Raw genomic sequence first — 25,545 nt, 5'->3', positions numbered from 1 at the left:
CTGAAGGGTCCCAGGTTCGATTCTACTCAAGGGCACATGCCCAGGTTGCAGGCTCAATGCTCTGTAGGGGGTGTGCAGGAGGCAACCAATCAATGATTCTGTCTCATCATTGATGTTTCTATCTCTCTCTCCCTCAGCCTTCTTCTCTGAAATCAATAAAAAATATATATATTTTTAAAAGTGATTAAATTATTGAAACTGGGTAATGGGTTCATGGACAGTCATTATACTATCGCCTCTACTCTTGCGTATATCTGAATACTTCATAGGAACAAGATTTTTCAAACATTAAAAAATGTAATTTAAGCAAACCTTTTCAAGTTTATACCTTTTGGGAGGTATAATATAAATATAAGAGCAGATTGTTTTGTACTTTGCAGTTGAATTGGCAGCTTTGCATGATTAAAACTTAAGCACTATATTACTTGGTTATTTAAGCTCAAAATTTATGTCTGAAATCCTTTTGCTAATTATTTATATTGATCTATGAAGAAATAATTGCCCTCTACAGTTCTCCTATAGTTGAGTCCTATACCTCTAAAATAATTATGAATAAATTTGATAAAATATTCTTTTCCATGCCCGGCCAGTGTGGTTCACAGGTTGAGTGTGACCTATGAATTAGGAGGTCACGATTCAGATTCTGGGTCAGGGCACATGCCTGGATTGTGGGGACATGTAGGAAGCAGCCAATAATGATTCTCTCTCATCATTGACGTTTCTACCTTTCTCTCTCTCCCTTTCTCTTTGAAATCAATAACAATATTTTTAAAGTATTCTTTTCCACTGGTCTACAGTAAAGTGTGAAAATATGCCTTTAATTGCCATTTGATTTCTATAATCCTAAATGACAAAAGCTATTATTGCTAATTTGCTCCTTATAAGATACATTTTGAGAATGATCCATTTATACCCTGAGGTATTTTTACTGATTTAATGTCTTCAGCAAATTTCACAGTGGATGTTCTAACAGTGATGTCAGATGCTTTTGACAAAGAATGAGCCACAAAGAAGTGACCTAGTTGAAGAATTTGAGAGCATGGGACTGGGGTGATGTATAGATGGATCTTTCTAAATTAGAGCTGAGTGTAGTTCCAACTCCTTGTCCTATGTGAGGTTAAGTTGTATACCATGCTGAAATCTTGGAAATCAAAACCTTGGAGGGTTCTCCTCTACAGAAAGGGGGGGAGGGAGAGAGAGAGAGAGAGAGAGAGAGAGAGAGAGAGAGAGAGAGAGAGACCTGATGAGGCAGATTTGGGGTTATCCCAATCATCTCCTAGTTTCAAATGTCATCCATCTGCTGATGACCCACAGATTTGCACTTCTATTCTTGGCCTCCACCCTGTGTTGAGTACATAGACCCAGCTGCCTCACTGACTTCTCCAGTTGGATGAGTATGAGGCATCTCAGACTTCACATGTCCAAATCCAAACTTTTGTCTTTCCTTCTGGAGGCTTCCACATCTTAGTTCATTGTGACTGTGCTTTAAGTTTCTTATGCCTACAATCTTGACCTTATCTTGAGCCTCTTTCTTTCTTACTCACCCCACCCAATCCAACAGCAAATCTGTTAACCCCACCTTCAAACTATATGTAGAATCTTATCTGTCCTGAGCACTTCTCCAACCACTTTGGTCCAATCTACCATCACACCTTCCCTGGAAAAATGAAAAGCCCCTGTCCCATCTCTCAGCTTCTGACCTTGCCAAGCTACAATCTATTTTACACACAGAAACCAAGGAGATTCTATTAAAAGGGAAGTCAGACCACCTCATTCTTCTGCTCAAAGCCCACCAACGCCATTCCATTTCACTGAGTGAAAGCCTAAGCCTGAACTGTGACCCATAAGGCCCATAGGGTTGAGCCTCCTTTCCGCTCACATTTTTTCTCCTGTTCCTTTACCCCTCTCTTAGTCTGTCCTAGTCCCATTGGCTGCCTTGCTATACCTCAAACACAAGGCAGTTTCTGCTCCAGCACTTTACCTTACTGTTCTGCTGCCCAGGAATGCACTTTCCTTCTTCAGGTTTTTATGCAATCTTGCCTTCTTAAAGAATCCTTCTCTGGCAAGACTATGAATATTTAAACCTTCTACATAAATGCAACATTTCCCCTCTCCTTCTCTGATTTCTTTTTTCTCTTAAATATGCATTATGATCTCATATACTACGTATTTCACATTTATCTCATTTGTCTCCCCTACAAGATGCACTTCCAGAATAGGGCTTTCCACCTGTCTTGTCCACTGCTCTATCCCCAATACCTAGGATGGTGCTGAGCACATAGTAGGCTCTGCAGAATAAATTAATACATCCTAATAGTATCTTATGACATAGGTACTACTATTGATTCTCTTTCAGAGATGAGAATTAAAATAACTGAGGCTAAGAGAGGTTAAGTAACTGGCCCAGGGTCATACAGCTATATCAGGACTGAGATTCAAACCCAGTAGGCTCTAGAGCCTGAGTGTAATCTTGCCAGCTTCCAAAAGGAAGAAAAGTAATGCAGAATATGGATATAGGATGTATAAAAAGTAAGTTCTTCTGCTCTTGTGTTGACCAAGCACACCTTCCATTTGTATTCTGAGGAAACAACTCATTTTCTCTTCTGTCTTTTCCTACTCTCACTTATGTGTTTTCCTTCCAGTGGGATGGGGTTCCTGGTTTGATCACGTGAAAGGCTGGTGGAAGAAGAAAGAGAGTCACCCCATTCTCTATCTCTTCTATGAAGAAATGATGAAAGTAAGAAATATACTTAAATTTTGACTTCACAGAATTTTTTTTCTGAGTTACAGATCCATGACAGCAATGAAGGAAAGTAACATATAAAAGTTTATCTATGCAAAATATTTTGCATGCCACCTTCAACTTCTTCAACCACCTTGCCATGTGACATACAAAATGACAAACATGGTACCAGTATAGTAGCTACCTTACTCCACAGCCTGTTTCTTCCTGCTAGCCTCCCTGTACTCTAGGGCCAATTCCCACCTCATTCAGAAGCATGGAAGAGGTCTTCTGTTTGAGCCACAAGTTTTTTCCCTCTTTAGCTCTCCAGGTTTCTCCTTCCAGGATCTCTACCTCCCCCCATCATTTGTTTTGACTTTCGAGGAAAAGAATTAGGACTCTTAACAGGAAAAAAGTACTGAGGAAGACTAGAGTTGTTTTAATTTGTTCACTTTTTAAAAAAGTATATTAAAGTTTTGTTACTCTAGCCTGTTTGGCTCAGTGGATAGAGCATCGGACTGCAGTCCAAAGGGTCCTCGGTTTGATTCTGGTCAAGGGCACATATCTCAGTTGCAGGCTCCTCCCTGGCCCAGGCCCTGGTCAGGGCATATGCAGGATGCAACCAGTTGATGTGTTTCTCTCACATTGATATTTCTCTCTGTCTTTCCCCCTCTCTAAAAATCAATGGAAAAATATTCTCAGGTGAGGATTAAAAAATAATAATAATAAATATTTAACATAAGTTTTGTCATTTTAAATAAGATCCCCATTAGCAACATGTGTAATCTCTGGTTCAAAGTCCGTCATAAATTTATATGTAAAATAAATGCCTGGCAAATGTAGCCCTGACTGGTCCATGGTTCTCCAAGCCTTTGTTTGACATGGATTTCCTTCATTAACCATGGCCTCTATTTTCTTCTTCTACTCTGGGTAGAAATAATGTATTGCTTCTTTCCTTCCAAATGTTTGGCTGGGGCCATACTTTCTCTCTGCAGCTTTCCTAAGTATCAGCATCGCCCTCTGCTTCCCTCAGCATAGCCCTCTGTCTATTTGAAAGAGCCACAGCGAATGGTGGCCAGACCCCTCTTCTTCACTTTTGGATGAGGCGGGAACCCATTGCAGAGTGTAAGGGGCTCTCAAGAGGTCCATCATTAAACAGGTATACCCAACATGTCCAGAGTCAGGAATAAGCAATGATCCAGAGTCATCAGACATCAAAGCCAGAGAAACATGGGTTCTGTATGTGTGTTTCTCCAATCACAAGGAGGAGACACATCTTGTTTATTTTGAATGACTGTTACCTGTCCTCTCAAATAGCTTCTTATCTGCTACCTGTAAAAGTGAAGTAAAATAATAACCTTCCCAAATAAAACAATTTTCAGCCTATTCTCTTAGCATCAGCTATAGCACAGTATGAAACACAATTGGTTTTAATACAATTGTACTTTATATGTACAAGCTTATTGATTTTACATTCATAAATTTAAATGTAGAATTACTTTTGTTAGAATTACTTTTAAACATAAACTAATAGAACTTTAAATGGTTTAACCATTATTCCAATGCTTAATTCTTTAAGATTTGTTCCTTGTTACATTTTTTTCCTTAGATATAAAAAACATCTACTACATTTCTTCTACTCTCCCACATAGGACCCAAAACGTGAAATTAGAAAAGTTGTGGAATTCCTGGGGAAGAATCTAAAAGAAGAGGTTTTAGACAAAATTGTCTATAACACTTCATTTGATGTAATGAAAAGGAACCCCATGACCAACTACATAAATGATGTTAAAATGAATCATCGTCTTTCTCCATTCATGAGAAAAGGTGATGTATACATGCACATTGTATTTCCTCTGATAATAAGAAAAACATTATCAATTTATAAAATGGTTTCCTAACATTCAAGTTCAGTGAATCACTATGTACAGTGTTTTCTGAAGTGAGTTCTTCAAAGCCTTATTAAGGGACCTAGACCATGTAGCATGTTTCACAGAGAAATGTGGGAAACTACAAACTTAAATATACACTGCCCCCTTTAAACCACATGAACATATTACATTTTCTGAGAAGAAATTTGTTTAATTTTGTTAACTCAGAGCTTCAAAAATGTATTTGACCCAAAACTATTTCTCAAGTAAAGTCTTTAATCTCTGAGAAGCTAGTATTTCTCTCAAACTAGTATTCTGGCTTCTTGAGATGTCAAATTAGGTCACCCATTTGATATATTTTTGTTTCCCAATGTAGACATCTATCACACTGTGCACTTTCTTCTTAGAAGTGTTTTTTTGCAGCATCCTGTAATTTTTGGTATGTTGTGTTTCCACTTTCATTTGTTTAAAGATATTTTTTATGTCCTTTTGATTTCTTCTTTGACCCATCACTTGTGCAGAAGTATGCTTTAAATCTCAAATATTTGTGAAATACCCATAAATTATTGTTTTCTAGTTTCATACAATTGTGGTTGGAAAAAATACTTGATATGATTTCTATCTTCTTTTTTAAAAAATTTTTGACAATAAGCTACCTTCATCCTAATACGACTACATCTGTAAACCAGATGGAACTGGGACCTCCCTGCCCTTCAGAGATTGAGGGGAACATGGTGCCAGCACCTATTTATTTTAGGGACTATGAGAGTTCAGATCCCACTTCAAGATTTCTGAGAATTCCTCGAGGTTAGTTTCCTTAGGATGTCCTGCTTTTCTGCCCTAGGCTAATATGGACATCAGATGCATAAGATCTCTTCACTAGTTTCCACTGGAATTCTATGCCTGCCAAGCACTTTGTGACGTTAATATTTTCACCAAGGATTCGTGGGGTTGCAGGATGATAGACAGCACAGCCAGCTTTCTATCATCCCAGCGGCTGTACCTCCACCCTCTGCCTCTCCAGTGCATTCAACACATACCTCCCTTTACTCTGAGCTGGGCAGTCCTTCACACTTAGGTCCCCGCTTCCAAGCAGCCTAATCATGGCATTTTCCCAGCAAAGGTGGGTCACATTCCTGGGTTAACGGAGCTCTGTCTGGCTGTCATCCCACTGATCAGAAAGGTTGTTGTGGTGCTGAGAGTCTCCTGTTTTCTATCTCTTCATGTGGTCCATTTGGGAAATGTGAGCTTCAAAGCCAAGCTGAGGAGTTTCTACTCAAAGGGTGTGAGGAATGACATCATCCGAGCTCTGCTTTAAGAAGATTAATCTGGCAGGGAGGTATAAAAGCTGTTGGAACCAGGATCAGCATTAAGCATATCAGTTACAGGTCTAATGCAGTAATATTCTTTGGGTTTTCTTCTTCGCTCAAGACTGGTTGTGAAGCAGCAAAAGGAGTAAAACTGGTGTCCAGAAATGAACCTGGTGAATACCATGCCAGGTCCATCTGAGTGCAGCTGAGAAGGCAGGTTAGGGAGAAGTTGGGGGATCAGGGGTGGGAGAGATCAGAGAGAGCCCCAGAGGCAGGTTTGGCTAGTGGGGGCCCAGGGCAGCGGTCCTCATGGGATATAAATAGCCGGCTCCCTCTATCTTCTTAAATGTGGTAAGACTTGTTTTGTGACCTAACATATGATCTATACTGTAGAGTGTTCTGTTTGGCTGCTTCTGGATGGAATGATATATATATATATATATATATATATATATATATATATATATATACCATTTGATATAAAGTTCAATGTTTTCTTATCTATTTCCTGCTTGTATAAACTATCCATTGTTAAAAGTGAGGTATTACTGATTACTGTCTATGTCTCCCTTAGGATCAGTTAGTATGTGCCTTATATATTTAAATGCTCTGATGATGTTGGGTAAATATCTATACTAATAAAAGGCCAGGCATCACGACCAGAATGACCAGAGACCAGACCACCACAGCCCCTTGCCAGGTTGGCCCCGCCCCCAAGCAAGAGGTTAGGGGCAATCAGGCAGGCAGGCAGAGTGATTAGGGGTGATCAGGTAGGCAGGCCAGTGGTTAGGGGAGATCAGGTAGGCAGACGGCCCCTTGCAGGGCTGGCCCCGCCCCCCCAGCAAAGAAAGAGGGAGGCCCAGGCCAGCCAAGCCATTGCACCCCAGCCTGTTGCCTGCAGAGGGAGGCCATCGGTGGCAGGGGTGGAGGGGGGGCAGCGCTGCACAGATGGCAAGCAGTGGCAGCGGCAGGGGTGGGGCCAAGTGCCTGCAGCTGGAGGAAGGAAAGCCCTGCTAGGCCCTGATATCAGGCCAGGCCTAGGGACCCTACACAAGGGGCCCTGAATTATGAGATGGTGCAGGCTGGACTGAGGGACCCCCCCCCCCCCCCAGTGCATGAATTTTTGTGCACTGGGCCTCTAGTCTATCTATACTAATAAAAGGGTAATATGCCAATCAGGCTGGCAGGGGAGGGCCGTTGGGAGTGAGATCAGGCCAGCAGAGGAGGGCATCTTCCAGACATCCGACTTCCTTCTGGACAAAGCCATGTTGTGGGGGCCAAGGCAGAGGCAGTTAGGGGTGATCAGGCCAGCAGGGGAGGGCAGTTGGGGGTGAGATTAGGCTGGCAGGGGAGGGCTGTTGGGAGTGAGATCAGGCCAGCAGAGGAGGGCATCTTCCAGACATCCGACTTCCTTCTGGACAAAGCCATGTTGAGGGGGCCAAGGCAGAGGCAGTTAGGGGTGATCAGGCCAGCAGGGGAGGGCAGTTGGAGGCAAGATCAGGCCTGCAGGGGAGGGAAATTGGGGGCAAGATCAGGCCGGCAGGGGAGAGCAGTTAGGGGTGATCAGGCAGGCAGAGGCTGTTTGGGGTGATCAGGCCAATAGGGGAGAGCAGTTAGGGACGAGATCAGGCTGGCAGGGGAGGGCAATTGGGAGCGAGATCAGGATGGCAGGCAGAGGGGTTAGGGGGCAATCAGGCAGGCAGGCAGAGGCAGTTAGGGGCAATCAGGCAGGCAGGCAGGTGAGCGGTTAGGAGCCAGTGGTCCCAGATTGTGAGAGGGATGTCCGATTGCAAGGGGTCCCCGATTGGAGAAGGTGCAGGCTGGGCTGAGGGAACACCCCCCCCCCCCCCCCGTGCACAAATTCATGCACTGGGCCACTAGTATATATATAAAAGCCTAAGCAATGGTTATGACTGAACCACCAGAACAATTGGTCGACCAGTTGCTATCATGTGCACTGACCACCAGGGGACAGACACTGAATGCAGGATCTGCCCCCTGGTGGTCAGTGCATTCCCAAAGCCAACCTCCCATGGTCCCCTTCCCTTGCTGGACAACCTTCTGCAGTCCCTCCCCCAAGCCGGCCGCCCCCCCTGATTGGCCCCAAAAGGGGATTGGGGCAGCCAGCCAACCTCCCACAGTCCCTCCCCCCAGATGGCTGGCCCCTGCAACCAGCCACGATGGGTGGGGGGTGGCTGGCCAACCTCCCATGTCTCTCCTCTTGGCTGGTCAGTCCCCCCAATCGGCCCCGATCGCCAGCCAGGCCGAGGGACCCCACACATGCATGAATTCATGCACCAGGCCTCTAGTATATTTATAATTGTTATGTCCTTTTTATAAATTGATCCTTTTATCTTCTTGGTCTCTTGTGACAGTTTGTGACTTAAAGTTTATCTTGTCTAAGTACTTCTGTTCTCTTTTTGTTTTCATTTTTATGGAATTTTTTTTCCATCCCTTCATTTTTTAACCTATTCCTTAAAGCTGAAGTTGCTTTTTATTTATTCAGCCACTCTATTTATTTTGATTGGAGAATTTAAACCATTTACATTATATATATTTTTAATATATTTTATTGATTTTTTACAGAGAGGAAGGGAGAGGGATAGAGAGTTAGAAACATCGATGAGAGAGAAGCATCGATCCGTTGCCTCCTGCACATCCCCTACCAGGGATGTGCCTGAAACGAAGGTACATGCCCTTGACCGGAATTGAACCTGGGACCTTTCAGTCCCCAGGCCAATGCTCTATCCAGTGAGCCAAACCAGCTAGGGCAAACCATTTACATTATTAAAAGTTATTGGTACATAAGGACTTATTATTGCCATTTTATTAATTATTTTCTGAATATTTTGTAGTTTTCTCCTTTCTTCCTCTCTTGCTATCTTAATTTGTGACTGATTGTTTTTGTAGTGTTTTGCTTTGCTTCCATGAGGCTTACATAAACTCATATCTTACAGATATGAGTTTATTTTAAGCTAATAACTACTTAACTTTAATTGCATATAAGACTCTACCCTTTTACTCCCGCCCCCACATTTTACATTTTTTGATGTCACAGTTTACATATTTTTTATATTGTATCCATTAACAAATTATTATAGCTACAGTTATTTTTAATACTTTGTTTTTAACCTTTATGCTGGTTTAAAGATGATTTATACACCACTATTCCAGTTTTAAAGTACAGGTGACCCTTAAACTAGATGGAGATTAGGGGTGCCAACCCCCTACATAGTCAGAAATCCACATATAACTTTTGATTCCCAAAACATAAATATTAATATCCTACTGTTGATCAGAAGCCTTACCAATAACATATACTGTTGAGTAACATATTTTCTATATGTATTATATACTGTATTCTTAGTATAAAGTAAGCTGGAGGAAAGAAAATGTCATTAAGAAAGTCACAAAGGAAAAGAGAATACATTTACAGTATTGTACATATTTATTGAGGGAAAAATCTGTGTATAAGTAGAACTATGCAGTTCAAACCCATGGTGTTCTGGGGTTAACTGTATTCTAAATTTGACTATAGACTAAGTTTTCCAAGTGAGTTTTTACTTTCACATGTTTTCATGTTACAAATTAACACCTTTGTGTTTCAGCTTGAAAAACTCCATTTAGCAGTTCTTGTATGGCAGGTCTAGTAGTGACTGACACTGTTAGTTTTTGTTTGCCTGGGAAAGTCTCTCTCCTTCACTTCTGAAGGACAGTTTTGCAGGTAAATATTCTTGGTTGACAGGTGTATGTTTTTCTTTCAGCACTTTGAATATATTATCTCACTCCTGGCCTGCAAGATTTATGCTAAGAAATCTATATATATAAAAGCCTAAGCGACCCTTAAGACAGAACAACTGGAACGACCAGTCACTATGATGCGCACTGACCACCAGGGGGCAGATGCTCAATGCAGGAGCTGCCTCCAGCCTGCAGGCCCCAATCGCTGATGGGGCCTGCCAGCCAACCTCCCGGTCTCTCCCCCCAGCCAGCAGGCCCTGATCACCTGGGTAGTGGTGGACACTGGCGGCGAGGGAAGGAGGAGGCAGGGAGGTGGGGAACCTGATCAGCCCTGATCGCCAGCCAGGTCTAGGGACCCCACCCGTGCATGAACTTCGTGCATTGGGTCTCTAGTCTATTGATAGTTTTATTGGGGTTCCTTGTATGTGAAGAGTCTCTCTTCTCTTGTTGCCTTCAAATTTATTTATCTTTGTTTTGGGACAGTGTGATTACACTGTGTCTCAGTGAGGAACTCTTTTGGGTTGAACCTGCTTAGGGACCTTTGAGCTTCATGTCCCTGGATGTATATATCTCTCCTCAGTTTTTAAAGTTTCAGCCATTATATCTTTAAGTAAGCTCTTTGTCCCTTTCTCTCTCTTCTCTTATTGGTATTTCTATGGTTTGTATATGAGTCCTCATGATAGTGTCCCATAAATCCCATAGACTTTCTTTACTCTTTTTAATTCTTCTTTTTGCTTTTTTAATGGGTAATTTAAGTAGCTTGTCTTTGTTTTCTCAGATTTTTCCTTCTGCTTGATCAAATCTGCTATTTTCTCCCCATTTCATTCATTGTATTCTTCAGCTTCAGAATTTCTATTTTATTATTTTTTATTCTTTCTATTTGTTTAAATTCTCATTTTGTTCATGTATAGTTTTCCTGATTTCCTTGAGTTGTCTGTGTTCTCTTGTAGCTTGCTGAACTCCTTAAAATAATTATTTTGAATGTTTTTCTTCTTTTCTTTTTATTTATTGTTTAAAGTTTTACATATGTCTCCTTTTTCCCTGATTGGACCCCTCGCCCCCAGCCATTCCCACCCCAGGCAAGCCCCCACCACTCCAGTGTCTGTGTCCATTGGTTATGCTAATATGCATGCATAAAAGTCCTTTGGTTGCTCTCTAACCCCTGTTTTGAATTCTTGATCCAGTCATTCACAGATCTCCATTCCTTTGGAGTAGGTTACAATTGTGTTCCTTTGGCAGTGTCATGTTTCCTTGATTTTTCATGTTTCTTGTAACCTTGTGTTGATTTCTGCACATTTGATGTAGTCATTCTTCCATAGTTCGTGATTTGGCTTCAGTGAGGAAAGACCTTCACCTATGGGTGGGTGTGGGTTCACTGACTGGGTGAGCTGCAGCAATTCTGGCTCCAGGGAGGGCACAGCAGTGTGGGCTTTGTGGCATTCCATCTACTGGATCAGCATCAGTGAAGATTGCAGAGGCCCCAGCATTTCTGAGGGCAGGTGGTCACAGCAGCATGAGCTGTTGCAAAGAATGCTGAGGTCCTCCTGTTCTCTTTTTCTCCTATAGGGGAGCAACCATGGGACCAGGGGGTTAGAGCGTGGGACCTCACAGGATTACAATGGCTCCAGGGTTCAGGGCTACTGTGATGGTGGCTTCAGGGTTCTAGGTGTGGGCACTCACAGAGAATAGTTGTAGAGCCAGAGTACAGATTGCAAGTACATGCAAATCAGCTACAGCCCTGAGGCCTGGGGCACGGATGCACTTGCTGTATTGGTGATTTCAGTATTTCTGGTGTGGTTGCTCATAAAGGGGTCATGGAGCCAGAGTCTGCAATTCAGGCACATGTGAAGTGGTTGTGGGGCCTGGGTTTGGAGAGTGGGCATGCATGGGGTGTCTTGGGCCCTGGGGTCCAGTGCATGCATGGGGCTGAGGTAAGTGAAGGCCATGGTCTCAGAGCAGCGCAACAGTGGCTCTTTCTTGGAGAAGAGGGCACATAGTAGTGTCTCCCTCACTAGAGGGTTCTGTGGTGGTGATGGTTGTTGCTTATCTCAGTGGGAAAAATTGCCAGAGTTTTTTTTACAGAGCAAGCCACTGGAGTCCATGCTGACAAATACTATGGAGTCCTCCTCTGTGAAAGCTACAGAGTGTTTGTAGCTGTCACAAGATTATTAAGGCTCCAGGGTGGCAAAGAGTACCAGGCCCTCTCCAGAGCAGGCCACTGTGGACCACAATGACATCCACTGTGTGTTTAATACTGATAGCCTCACCCTTCTTTGCTCCTAGCCATCTCCAAACATATCAGCTATGTCAATCTCTTCAGCAATCCTTTCTGTATGGTTATGCTCTTGTTTTTTTCCCCACTGAGTTGTTTTCAGGTTCTAAATTAGACACTTGAAGCCTTCCCAGGTCTATTTTTGTTCATGGATCGCTGTCTAATTATTAGTTTTTGTGGGTTGATGGAGTCTGGTATCTCCTCTACCAATTTGCTGATGCCATTTAGTCACCTAATTTTCTTGTAGGACAATTGATAAATCATATAATTTATTAAACCTAGAAAATTAAGCAAATTGACACTTTGTACATGAAAATAACATTGCACAACTATAAGAGCATAAATAAATCAGGCAATATAAAGTAATCAAAAGAGAAATAGTTTTCTAATGGTCTCTCTGACCATTTTTAGCTATTGAAGGTAAAAAAATATGAATTCTCTATTACATAAGCATGAAACAAAGTTAACCAACCCTACCACTCCCTTACTAGTATATTATACTAGAGGCCCAGTGCACGAATTTGTGCACCAGTGGGGTCCCTCAGTCTGGCCTGTGGGATCGGGCCAAAACCAGCTCTCTGACATACCCCAAGGGGTGCCCAATTATGAGAGGGTGCAGGCCAGGCTGAGCCACCCCTCTGGGCCATGGTCTGCACCCCTCTGGTGCATGATCGGGGCCAGGGAGGGACACGGGAGGTTCCCCAGCCAGGGAGGTATTGCAGTAGGGCTCCTGGGCATGTCCAGCCCTTCTCACTCAGTCCCAATCAGCTGGACCCCAGCAGCAAGCTGGACCCCCTGGTGGTCAGTGCACATCATAGCGATTGGTCAACTGGTTGACTGCCTGCCCCATGGTGGTCAGTGCATGTCATAGCAAGCAGTTGAATGGCCTTAGCATATCATTAGCATATTACACTTTGATTGGTTAAACGGACTACTGGATGACCGGACACTTAGCATATTAGGCTTTTATTAGATAGGATTGCTTTAATTTGCTTATATATTAAAGCAATGATTATTTATTTATTTATTTTGGTTAACCCTCACCCAAGGATATTTTTTCTATTGATCTATTTTTTTAGAGAGAGTAGAAGAGAGAGGGAGAGACAGACATAAACATTGATGTGAGAGACACACATCAATTGGTTGCCTCCCACACATGCCCTGACTGGGGCCAGGGAGCCTGCAACTGAGGTATGTTCCCTTGACCAGAATCGAATCTGGGGTCCTTCAGTCCGTGGGCTGACACTCTAATTACTGAGCAACCAGCTAGGGCAACAACAATGATCATTTAGATTAGAAAGGAGAATTCTCATTTGTATTTAACTATGAATTTTGCCTGCACTAAAGCTACAGATAAGAGGAGCAGACAGTGCTCTGAGGATGCAGCCACTCATATCAGTGCTCCAGTGATCTGTAAAGAGAAGCTAAGAAAATTAGATCCAGTTAACTTAAATAGAATGTTAGATGTACTGAGGGTTCACAAAGTACTGGTATATTAGAGAGCTCAAGAGTGTAATGCAGAGAATTAGACAACCCATGATCTAGATTTCAGCCCTTCCCAAGTGTTTCAGAATAAAGCTTTCTATTTACAAGTACCTCACTTGTGCCATGGGTAATATTATTTCTCATTCAATGTCAGGAGGACAATGAGCTAATGTCTACATAAGGAATTTAGTATTGAGAGGAAAAGGATTACTTAAACGCAAAATGGTCAAAGTTCATGAAAGTATTATTGAATGTGTTTTACATTACTCTTTTTAGGAGTCACTGGAGATTGGAAAAATCACTTCACTGAAGCTCAGAACAAGCAATTAAATGAAAACTATGAGGAAAATATGGCTGACACCTCTCTGTCATTCTGCATGGAGCTCTAGAAATCAGAGCATGGAAATAAGACCTACTCTCTCGCCAGCCTGCGTGAAGTAGAAGAGAACTCTGTTTCCAAATACCACTAATGGTTTATGTGACTTTATGTAAGGGTTTTAAACAATGACCTGGATATTCTTATTCCTAAATTTATGGTTTACTTTTTTGGATTAACCCCAATGAGACTTCATTTATCCAGTATCAATAGTCAGCATTTTCCTTCTCTCTCTGCAGATTTTTAGTGTTTAGATTAATTTCAATATACCAACATGTAATATCCTGTATAATAAAGAAGTAATATGCAAATTAACCCTCACGTGTTATTACAGGGTCTGGCAAAAGCTTTTGCCCATGTTCAATATGTAATTAAATTAATCAATCAACCAATTAATCCTGGTAACCTCCTACCTTGAGGGGGTAGAGTAACACTCTAAAATAAGTATAATGAATTACTATCACTTTAGAGAAATTAGTTCCTCCTCTTAATGCCAAAATATTATCTGGTTGATAAATTTATTTGAAAAAATTAGGAAAGGCCAATATGATCACAAACACATTACAGACAAATGGTATTGCTTTATAAAAGATTTTTTTACAAAAGATTAATGGAACATAAAAACTTAAGTCTAAGATGTCATCACCCCATCTACCTTCCTCAGATTTCTTTTTTTTCCCCAATACTTAGGTTGATGTCTAATCTCCTATCTGATTTTATCTGGGAATGCTACATTGTATGGGTTGGCCTGATGTCATAGGTTGCCAGAGAAAAGAGTCTGCCAATGAGAAATTCATCCCTGAGATAGAGTCAAAGATTGCTCTAATTTCACATTGAGTGAGTAAAATTATAGTTTTCCTCTTTGATGAATGTCCAAGTTCTTTGCAAAATCTAATCACAAATCTGAATAAGCAGTAAAATTTGTTCCTGCTTCTATTTATAGAATTGTAAACTTTAACCTAGAAATGGGTATATAAGCTGCTCTCAGAGAGTCCAAACTATTAGGTTAGCACTAAAAGATCCTGAGTGAGTCAGGTTCCACTTATGTCTGCCCTGTGGGTCACATAACCAGGAAGTAGGACCAGAACCCTTCCAGGGACAGAGAGCAGATCAGTCGGCAATATGTAAAACCTCTTTTAATCTGGCAGGTGGAGCTATTGAAGGTCTTATCCACATTGTGTTCCTCATCTCCGAGTTAAACTTGGAAAAGTACTGCAGCCTTCCTTGTACCAGGACTCCTCTGGCTGTGGTGGCTAAAGCTTATATAATCAGAGGCTTCTATGTCCATGGATGCTGTAAGGCAGGTCAAAAAGAACTTGAGGACACTGGCCTAAGATAATACTTTTGATAATGAGGCACAATGGACATCGTAGATGCAGTGCTAGAGAGGCAAGTAGGAATTAGACACAGTCCCTGCCCTTCAGGTGCTTGGGTCAGGGGTCATATCTATATATATAAAAACCTAATATGCTAAGTGTCCCCTCAGGAATTTGACCTGGAGACAGGGAGTTCGATCACTCGCTATGATGTGCTCTGACCACCAGGGGGTGGTGCAGAACAAAGAAAGGCCCTGGCCAGCAGCCAGCAGCCACTAGGGGCCCTACCCATGCACAAATTTCATGCACTGGGCCTCTAGCAACAAATAATTATAAATCTTGTTTCCATTTTTGCTTAATTCCTATCACTAGGTGTTGGCCATAGTAGCTAATACAGGTAAGAAATTTCTAAATTCTGCCCTCAATGAGCTGAAACTCAAACGCAGAGCTAGAACCAGCAAAAGCAAACTAATAGTACTTTCATGGCTATGGGAACCAGGCTATAAACTCTGCCTTAAGGAAAAGTCCAGAAAGACTCCTCATCAGGCCTTTCTCTTAAAGACATAGTTCCACCTAACTGTCCACTTAGAGCAGTGGTTTCCAACTAGTGGCTGTTGGGTTGAATATGCTGAAAAAAAAATAACTTCTTAGTTGCTCAGAATAAGCAATTTAATAAACTATGAAAACAATTGGCTGGTATTTCTCTGGCTTTCTGCATAGAAACCTGAGAAGTAAAGCTAGATATCAAGAGTAGTTGCCCTGGCCTGTATGGCTCAATGGTTGGAGCCTTAGCCCATGCACAAAAGGGTTGCAGGTTTGATTCCCAGTCAGAAACACGTGCCTGGGTTGTGGGTTTGATTCCCCAGCCCTGGTTGGGGCATGTGTGGGAGGCAACCAACTGATGTGTCTCTCTCATATTGATGTCTCTCTCTCTTCCCCACAACCCCCACCTCTCTCTTCCCGTCCCTCCCTCTTTTCCATTCTCTCAAAAAATCAATGGAAAAAATATCCTCTGATGAGGATTAAAAAAAAAGAGTTGAAGAACATTTTGTTTTCAATGCAATTAATAATACATATGGATTTTTGTCACACTTTAAAAATAATAATAATCTAAAAGAAAAGGAATTTACAGTAGCCCTTTTTTTACCTGGCTTCTCAATGTCACCTAGGCCCGTCCCTGGGGTTAGGGATAGGACAGCAGTGGATGCTTCCAGGAGAGAAAATTTCCCCCAGCTATTTTGTCTCTTCTAGGCTGAATGTGCATGTTTCTAGCCTGTGACATAAGCCAGGCTAGATGACATGAATTAATAACAACTGAACATTCACTTCTACTTGAGGATGAGCTGAAGAACGTACCAGAATGTCAACCAAAGAGCTTATCTCACAGTAGTCTTAAAAAGTCCTGGGGATATTCTGCACAATCAAAGCAGCCGTCAACAAAATGAAAAGGGAACCCACTGCATGGAAGAACATATTCGCCAATGATACATTTAATAAGGTGTTAATCTCCAAAATATATAAAGAACTTATACAACTCAACACCAGGAAGATAATCCAATTAAAAATGGGCAAAGGGCCTCAATAGACACTTCTCCAAAGAGGATATACACAAGGCCAAGAGACATATGAAAAAATTCTCAATGTCACTAATCACCAGAGAGATATAAATTAAAACCATAATGAGATATCACCTCACACCTGATAGAATGCCTACCATCAATAAATCAACAAACAACAAGTGCTGGTGAGGATGTGGAGAAAAGGGAACCCTAGGGCACTGTTGGTGGGAATGCAGACTGGTGCGACTTTGGAAAACATTATGGAGCTTCTTCAAAAAATTAAAAATGAAACTCCTATTTGACCCCGTGATCCCACTTCTAGGAATATATCCTAAAAATACCAAAAAACCAATTCAAAAGAATATATGCACTATGTTCAGAGCAGCATTATTTACAATAGCCAAGATCTGGAAACAGCCCAAGTGCCCATCAGCAGAAGACTGGATTAAAAAGCTACGGTACATTTACACAATGGAATACTACATGGCCATAAAAAAATACCAAAGGAAATCTTACCTTTTGTGACAGCATGGATGGACCTGGAGATTATTATGCTAAGTGAAATAAGCCAGTCAGAGAAAGACACCATATGATCTCACTTATATGTGGAATCTAATGAATATAACAAACTGATGGAAAAAAATAGGCATGGAGGAGACTGACATATCTCAGAGGGGAAGGGGTGGAGATGGGAAGAAATTTACCAAAGAACTCATATACATATATGCATAACCAGTGGACACAGACAATAGTGTGGTGAAGGCCTGGGGTGGGGCAGAGGCTTGATGTCTCCTGTTTCTGGTCTCAGAGCAACAAGATAATACAAAAATTAAAAGGGTGTTTTTAGGGATTGTTCAATTCCCAGGCATATCTTATTATTTCCCCAATCATCTTATGACTTGAGAGAGCAATAAATGCTGGAAAATGGAGTAGTAATATGGCAAAGACCTGGTAATAATGCCTTACATTTGTATAGTACTTTTCTTAACCTGTATGTTCCCACATATTCACATAAAAATATGCCAGCATAGGTTTGGGGAGGGGGGCAGTCGGAACAGCATGACATACTAAGGGGAATTCTTAATGGAATAGGCATGGAATAGGCAACCAAACTCAGAAGCAGTATTCATGGCATATGCCCTTGATCCAGGGGATCCAAGAAAGAAAAATTCTTGTTTCTTCTCATCACTACTTTCCACAGGTTATGAATGAGACTAGTGGAAATGTAAAAATTTGGACTGTCTAGTGATCTTCTCAATGACAAGACCTAACAATTCAATGATTACCATCCATGCATTTTCTATAATAAGACTCTTTTCAATAGTCCTAGAAATGATGGGAAGTACAAAGGTGGAATAAGCCACATGGGGGATAGAAGGGTTGAGTTCCATACAAGGCTTCTCTTGTTTTTTATCTTTATATCCATTTCCATAGAAATCATGATTTTTAATACATATATTTTGGGTTGTATGTGTTTTTACAAAGTGAATATTTTTGCTTGAGTTTGTATAGTTTTTAATTTATATAAACTATATTGAGTTATATAGCTCATTTGGTTACTTAACTTTTTTCCTTTAAGCAAATATTGTAAAGATGTGATTATGCTGCTGGTCCCTCCCTCCATTCCATTCTCTCTAAAAAAATCAATGGAAAAAATATCCTCAAGTGAGGATTAACAACAATGAAAAAGTTAAAAGGAAAAAGAAAACACTAAAAAAATAGTTACTTCAATTTGGTAATAAATTTACAACATAAAAGGGATAATTTGTGTCAACAAAAAATAAAAAGGGATGAAGAAAAGGACAGAACTTATAATAGGCAAGTAAAGATAAAACATTATCAGCAGAGAAAGAATATTTTTAGTTATGAGACATTTTATACAAACTATATGCAAACCACAAAACAAAAATCTACAGCAGAGACAGAAATTATAAAATACAAGGATTGAGAAAAACATCATAGAAAACCACCAAGTTATAATGGCAAACAGAAACACAAAAAGAAAAAACAATGGAGAAAAAACAGTGTCCCAGAGAAACCAAAATGGCGGCATAGGTAAACACCAGAGATTGCTGCCTCACACAACCACTTCAAAAATACAACTAAAAGACGGAACAGACATCATCCAGAACCACAGGAAGGCTGGCTAAGTGGAAATTCTACAACTAGAAGGAAAGAGAAAAGCATACCGAGACTCAGAGGAGGTGCGGTGTGGAAGTAAAATACAGAGGTACAGAGGCGCATGCGGAGAGGGTTGGTGGCTGAGGACACGGTTGTCTTTTTCAATCAGGAGGGAGTCTCAAGCTCTGAGCTCCAGTTCCGGGCAAGTCTCTGGGGACCCAGACTCAACGGAAGAAACTGAACTGTTTGGCATCGGTCAGAACTCGAGGGCAGCTTTCTCTCCGGGACACTGAGAAGCAGGGTCTCTGAGGGCAGGACTAAGAGCAGCCATAACTGCTCACTCAGCCCTGTTGATCCCCTGGGACCCTGCCCTGCCCAAGCCAGGGAGGCTTTTGCATATGAAAGGCCTGGACCTTTGCAATCTGATAATTACCTAACAAACTGCAGCTGGCGCAAGGCCCCAGGGCAACTTGCATTGTGTCACAGCTGGCTCCTTCTGGGTAGCCTCAGGCAGAGGCTAGATTAGCACCTCCTTAGAGATCCAGGAGCCAGTGTGCCCGGAGGTCAGAGTGGGGCCATCCAGATTGCAGCTCCTCAGATTCATAAAGGACACACTGGGGGGCAGACTCAGTGAGCACCAAAGCCCCACAGAAGCAAGTCTTGCCCTGGAGGGGTGTCTCCAGCACATAAGTTCTCCCACTGCAGACACAGCTGATTCTCACAGCCAATTAGCCTGGAGATCAATCCCTCCCAGTGTTACCTACAACAATCAAGGCTTAACTACAACAAGACTGTGCACAAAGCCCACAAGGGGGTGCACCAAGAGTGTCTACCTCAGGTAATTGGGGAGGCTGAGCCACTGGGCCCTATAGGACACCTAGTACAGAAAGCCACTCTATCGACACAGCAAAGCATAAAAAAATGCGGAGACAAAGAAACAGGACACAAATGACAGAAATGGAGGAAAGAAAACTACTGGATATAGAGTTAAAAACCACACTTTTAAGGTTTTTCAAGAATTTTCTAGAAACCGCTGATAAACTTAATGAGACCCTCAAGAAATCTAATGAGACCCTCGAGGTTGTGATAAAGGACCAACTAGAAATTAAGCATACACTGACTGAAATAAAGAATATTATACAGTCTCCCAACAGCAGACTAGAGGGTCACAAGAATCAAGTCAAAGATTTGAAATATGAAGAAGCAAAAAACACCCAACCGGAAAAGCAAAATGAAAAAAGAATCCGAAAATATGAAGATAGTGTAAGGAGCCTCTGGGACAGCTTCAAGCGTACCAACATCCGAATTATAGGGGTGCCAGAAGAAGAGAGAGAGCAAGATATTGAAAACCTATTTGAAGAAATAATGACAGAAAACTTCCCCTACCTGGTGAAAGAAATAGACTTACAAGTCCAGGAAGCGCAGAGAACCCCAAACAAAAGGAATCCAAAGAGGACCACACCAAGACACATCATAATTAAAATGCCAAGAGCAAAAGACAAAGAGAGAATCTTAAAAGCAGCAAGAGAAAGACAGTCAGTTACCTACAAGGGAGTACCCATATGACTGTCAGCTGATTTCTCAACAGAAACTTTGCAGGCCAGAAGGGAATGGCAAGAAATATTCAAAGTGATGAATACCAAGAACCTACAACCAAGATTACTTTATCCAGCAAAGCTATCATTCAGAATTGAAGGTCAGATAAAGAGTTTCACAGATAAGAAAAAGCTAAAGGAGTTCATTACCACCAAACCAGTATTATATGAAATGCTGAAAGGTATCCTTTAAGAAGAGGAAGAAGAAGAAAATGGTAAAGATACAAACTATGAATAACAAATACACATCTATCAACAAGTAAATCTAAAAATCAAGTGAATAAATAATCTGATGAACAGAATAAACTGGTGATTATAATAGAATCAGGGGCATAAAAAGGGAGTGGACTGACTATTCTTGGGGGGGAAAGGGGAATGGGGGATGCAGGAAGAGACTGAACAAAAATTGTGCACCTATGGATGATGACAGTGGGGAGGGGTGAGGGCGGAGTGGGGGTGGGAAACAGATGGAGGGGAGCTATGGGGGGAAAAAGAGGAACAACTGTAATAATCTGAACAATAAAGATTTAATTTTTTTAAAAAAAAGAAAAAACAATGGAGATAAAGAGAAAATATAAAACAGACAGTAAAATTTCAGCAGTAGGCCCTCAATGTACATATCAATAATTACACTAAATGTAAATAGAATAAACTAACCAACATAGAGTAGCTTGATGGATTAAAAAACAAGTCTCAGTTATATGCTGCCTGCAGGAAACTTATCTCAGTTCTAAAGATAAAGGTTCAAAATTAAGTGGAAGATGATACTCCAAATAAATGGTAGCCAAAAGAAAGCAGGTGTAGCAATACATATATTAGACAAAACAGACTTCAAGACAAAAAAGGTAACAAGAGATACTGATAGACATTGCATAATGACAAAAGGGACAATTCAACAAGATGACAACATTTATCAACACATACATATCCAACATAGGAGCACTAAAATATATAAAGCAAATATTAACAGACTTAAAGGAAGAAATTGACAGAAACTCAATAATAATAGGGGACTTTAACAACCCACTTACATCAATGCATAGATCATCTAGACAGAAAGACCTGAAAAGTAAACCTTAAATGACATTCTTAGCCCAGATAGATTTAATCAATCTATATAGAAGATCCCATCCAAAAGCAACACAATTTACATTCTTACCAAGTGCACATGAAACATTCTCAAAGACTGATCATATGTTGGAACACAAAACAAGTCTCAAGAAATCTAAGATTGAAATCCTAGCAAGCAGCTTTTCTGACCACAAAGGTATGAAACTAGAAATCAACTATACGAAGAAAACTAGAAAAAAACAACAAAATGTGGAATATAAGTAACATGCTACCAAACAACTGTTGGGTCAATGAGGAAAGCAAAGAACTTTTTAAAAAACACAGAGAAAAAAGAAAAAGAAAAATTGACATATCACATACTATAGTATTCAGCAAATATGGTATCATAGCAATACAGACCTACCTCAAGACACAAGAAAATTTTCAAATAAGCAATCTAACCTTATACCTAAAGGAACCAGAAAGAGAAGAACAAACAAAGCCCAAAGTCAGCAGTAAAAGAAAAAAAAATAATAAAAATCAGAGTAGAAATAAATGAAATAGAAACTGAAAAGACAATAAAAGGATTAATTAAACTAAGAGCTGGTTCTCTGAAAACATAAACAAAATTGGTAAACCTTTAGCTACTCACTAAGAAATAAAGAGAGAAAACTCACATAACTAAAATCAGAAATGAAAGAGGAGATGTTATTATGGATACCACAGAAATACAAGGGATCATACAAAGGACTACTATAAACAACTATACACAAAAAGAAAGAAAGAAAGAAAATAAGTAAAGTATTAGAATCATACAACCTTCCAAGACTGAATCATGAAAAAGTACAAAACCTGAATAGACTGTTCACTATCAAGGAGATTGAAACAGTAATAAAAAACCTCCCCTTCCCCCCAAAAAAGTCTAGAACAAAACAGCTTCATTGGTGAATTCCAACAAATATTTAAAGAAGATTTAATACCAGTTCTTCTCAAACTCTTCCCAAAAAAATAAAGAGGCAGGATAAGGAAAATAGAAAAAAATACAAGCAATATCTCTGATAAATTTAGATGCAAAAATTATCAACAAAATATTAGTAAACTGAGTATAATGCATTAAAAGGATCTTGCCACATGATCAAGTGAGCTCTATTCCAGAAATGCAAAGATGGTTTAATATCTGCAATTCAATTAAGGTGACATACTACATTAACAAAATGAAAAATAAAAATCATATGATTGTCTCCATATATGCAGAAAAAGCATTTTACAAGATTGAGTATACATTTATGATTTTTCAAAAACTCAACAAAGTGGGTGTAGAAGAAATGTACCTCAAGATAACAAAGGCCATATATAACAAATCCACAGCAAGTATCAGACTCAGGGGTGAAAAACAAAAAAGCTTTCCCTCTGAAATTAGAAACAAGACAGGAATGTCCACCCTCACCTCTACTATTTAACATACTATTGGAAGTCCTAGCTAGAGCAATCAAGCAAGGAAGAAACAAAACAAAAGTTATTCAAATTAGCAAAACAGAACAAAAGCTGTCTGTAAATGACTATTTGCAGATGACATCATTTTATATATAGAAAACCCTAAAGATTACACACACACACACACACACACACACACACACAGACACACACACTGTTAGGACTAATAAACAAATACAGTAAACTTGTAGGCTATGAAATCAATACACAAAAGTCTGCTGTGTTTCTATACACCAACAACAGGAAATCAGATAGAGAAATTTTAAAATCCCATTTACAATTGCAATAAAATACTTAGGAATAAATTTAATCAAGAGGTAAAAGATCTGAACACTGAAAACTATAAGACATTGTTGAAAGAAATTGAAGAAGACACAAAGAAATTTGCAGTTATTTTTTGCTCATGGATTGGAAGAATCAATATTGTTAAAATGGCCATGTTACTGAAAGCTATCTACAGAATCAATGTAATCCCTATCAAAATCCCACCAGCATTTTTTACAGAAATAGAACAAAAATATTCTAAAGTTTGTATGGAACTATAAAAGATCCCAAATAGCCAAAGCAATCCTGAGAAAAAAGAACAATGCCAGAGATATCACACTTCCTAATTTCAAACTATACCACAAAGCTATAGTAACCAAAACAGTATGGTATTGGTAAAAAACAAACAAACAGCCGAAACCAGTTTGGCTCAGTGGATAGAGCGTCGGCCTGCAGACCAAAAGGTCCCAGGTTAGATTCCGGTCAAGGGCATGTACCTGGGTTACGGGCACATCCCTAGTAGGAGATGTGCAGGAGGCAGCTGATCGATGTTTCTCTCTCATCGATGTTTCTAACTCTCTATCTCTCTCCCTTCCTCTCTGTAAAAAATCAGTGGAATATATTTAAAACAAACAAACAAACAAACAAACAAACAAAAAACCAGGCACATGGATTAATAGAACAAAATCAAGAGCCTAGAAATAAATGCACACATATACAGACTACCAATTTATTACAAAGGAGCCAAGAATATACAATGGATATTCAATACATGGTTTTAGGAAAACTGGACAGCCACAATCAAAAGAATAAGATTAGATCACTATCTTACACCATACACAAAAATTAACTCAAACTGAATTAAAGACCTGAAAACCTAAAACAGTGAAAAAGAAACAGAAGAAAACATAAGCAGCAAGATCCTTCATATCAGTTTTAGGAATGTTTTGTGGCTTCTATTCCAACAGCAAGTAAAACAAAAGCAAAAAAAAATGGAACTACATCAAACTAAAAAGCTTCTTCATGGCAAAGAAAACCAACAACAAAATAAAAAAGGAAACCTACTGAATTGGAGAAGAGATTTGCAAATCATGCATCTGATAATGGGTTAATATCCAAAATATATTTTAAAATGCATACATCTCAACAACAAGACAAACACACAACCTGATTTAAAAATGGGCAGAAGATCTGAATAGACATATTTCAAAGAAGACATGCCAATCGCCAGCAGGCACAAGCAAAAAAGTTAAACATCACTAGTTATTAGGAAAATGCAAACTAAACCATAATGAAATATCACCTCACACCATTAGAATGGCTATCATCAAAAAGACAAGAAACAACAAAAGTCAAAGAAGATGTGGGGAAAGGTACACTGTTGTACTCTGTTGGTGGGGATGTAAATTAGTACAATAAGTCCTCACATAACATCATTGATTGACTGTGACTTTATGGAAACAATATGTAATGAAACCAATTTACCAAGGCTAATTGATACAAACAAGAGTTAAATTCCTATGGCATCTTATCAATGTTATAATGAAATGATGTTATTTGAGGACCTGCTGTACAACCACTATGGAAAACAGTATGAAGAGTCCTCAAAAAATAAAGAATAGAGGGAGAAACCAAGATGGCGGCATAGGTAAACACCGGAGATTGCTGCCGCAAACAACCACTTCAAAAATACAACTAAAAGAAGGAACGGAAATCACCCAGAACCACAGGAAGGCTGGCTGAGGAGAGACTCTTCAACTAGAAGGAAAGAGAACAGCATACCGAGGCTCAGAGGAGGCTCAATGTGGAAAATACAAAGGTATGGAGGTGCGCGTGGAGCCGGCTGGTGGCTGAGGGCGTGGTTGTCGTTTTCAATCGGGAGGGAGTCTCAGACTCCGAGCTCCAGATCCGGGTGAGTCTCTAGGGACTCAGACTCAAACGGGAGAAGCGGGATTGTCTGGCATCAGTTGGAACGTGAGGGCAGCTTTCTCTCCGAGGTTTGCAGCGGTTGCTGGGGTTCTGAGAAGCAGAGCCTCTGGGAACAGGACTGAGAGCAGCCATAACCACTCCCTCCACCCGCCCTGTTGATCCCGCCCCACCCAAGCCCTTCACAGAGCCATTTGCCGGATTGCCTCAGGCAAAGGCTAGATTAGCACCTCTCCAGAGGACAGAAGTTTTCCCACTGCAGATACAGCTGATTCTCACAGCCAGTCGGCCTGGTGGTCAAATCCCTCTAGTATTAACTACAACAATCAAGGCTTAACTAGAATAAGACTGCGCACAAAGACCACAAGGGGGTGCACCAAGAAAGCATAAAAAATGTGGAGACAAAAAAACATCACAGAAATGGAGGATATAGAGCTAAAAAA

General features: G+C 40.4%; 1 protein-coding gene across 1 annotated transcript in view; it reads left to right on the top strand.

The window, feature by feature from the left end:
* Nucleotides 1–14,180, top strand: part of LOC139003702 (sulfotransferase 1C4-like) — a 32,891-nt gene extending 18,711 nt beyond the window's left edge. The window contains exons 5-7 of the mRNA XM_070405869.1: nt 2,643–2,737; nt 4,375–4,549; nt 13,678–14,180. Coding sequence (XP_070261970.1) covers nt 2,643–2,737; nt 4,375–4,549; nt 13,678–13,790 — 383 coding nt within the window. The 3' untranslated portion in view covers nt 13,791–14,180. The remainder of the gene's footprint in view (nt 1–2,642; nt 2,738–4,374; nt 4,550–13,677) is intronic.
* Nucleotides 14,181–25,545: the final 11,365 nt, after the last annotated feature.

Source organism: Myotis yumanensis, unplaced genomic scaffold, assembly GCF_028538775.1.
Source record: "Myotis yumanensis isolate MYYU_CA2020_CCGP unplaced genomic scaffold, mMyoYum1.0.hap1 SCAF_2, whole genome shotgun sequence".
In the NCBI taxonomy this organism is placed as follows: Eukaryota; Metazoa; Chordata; class Mammalia; order Chiroptera; family Vespertilionidae; genus Myotis; species Myotis yumanensis.
The sequence above is the reverse complement of the archived record's forward strand: the minus strand, read 5'-3'. Positions and strand labels throughout refer to the sequence as shown.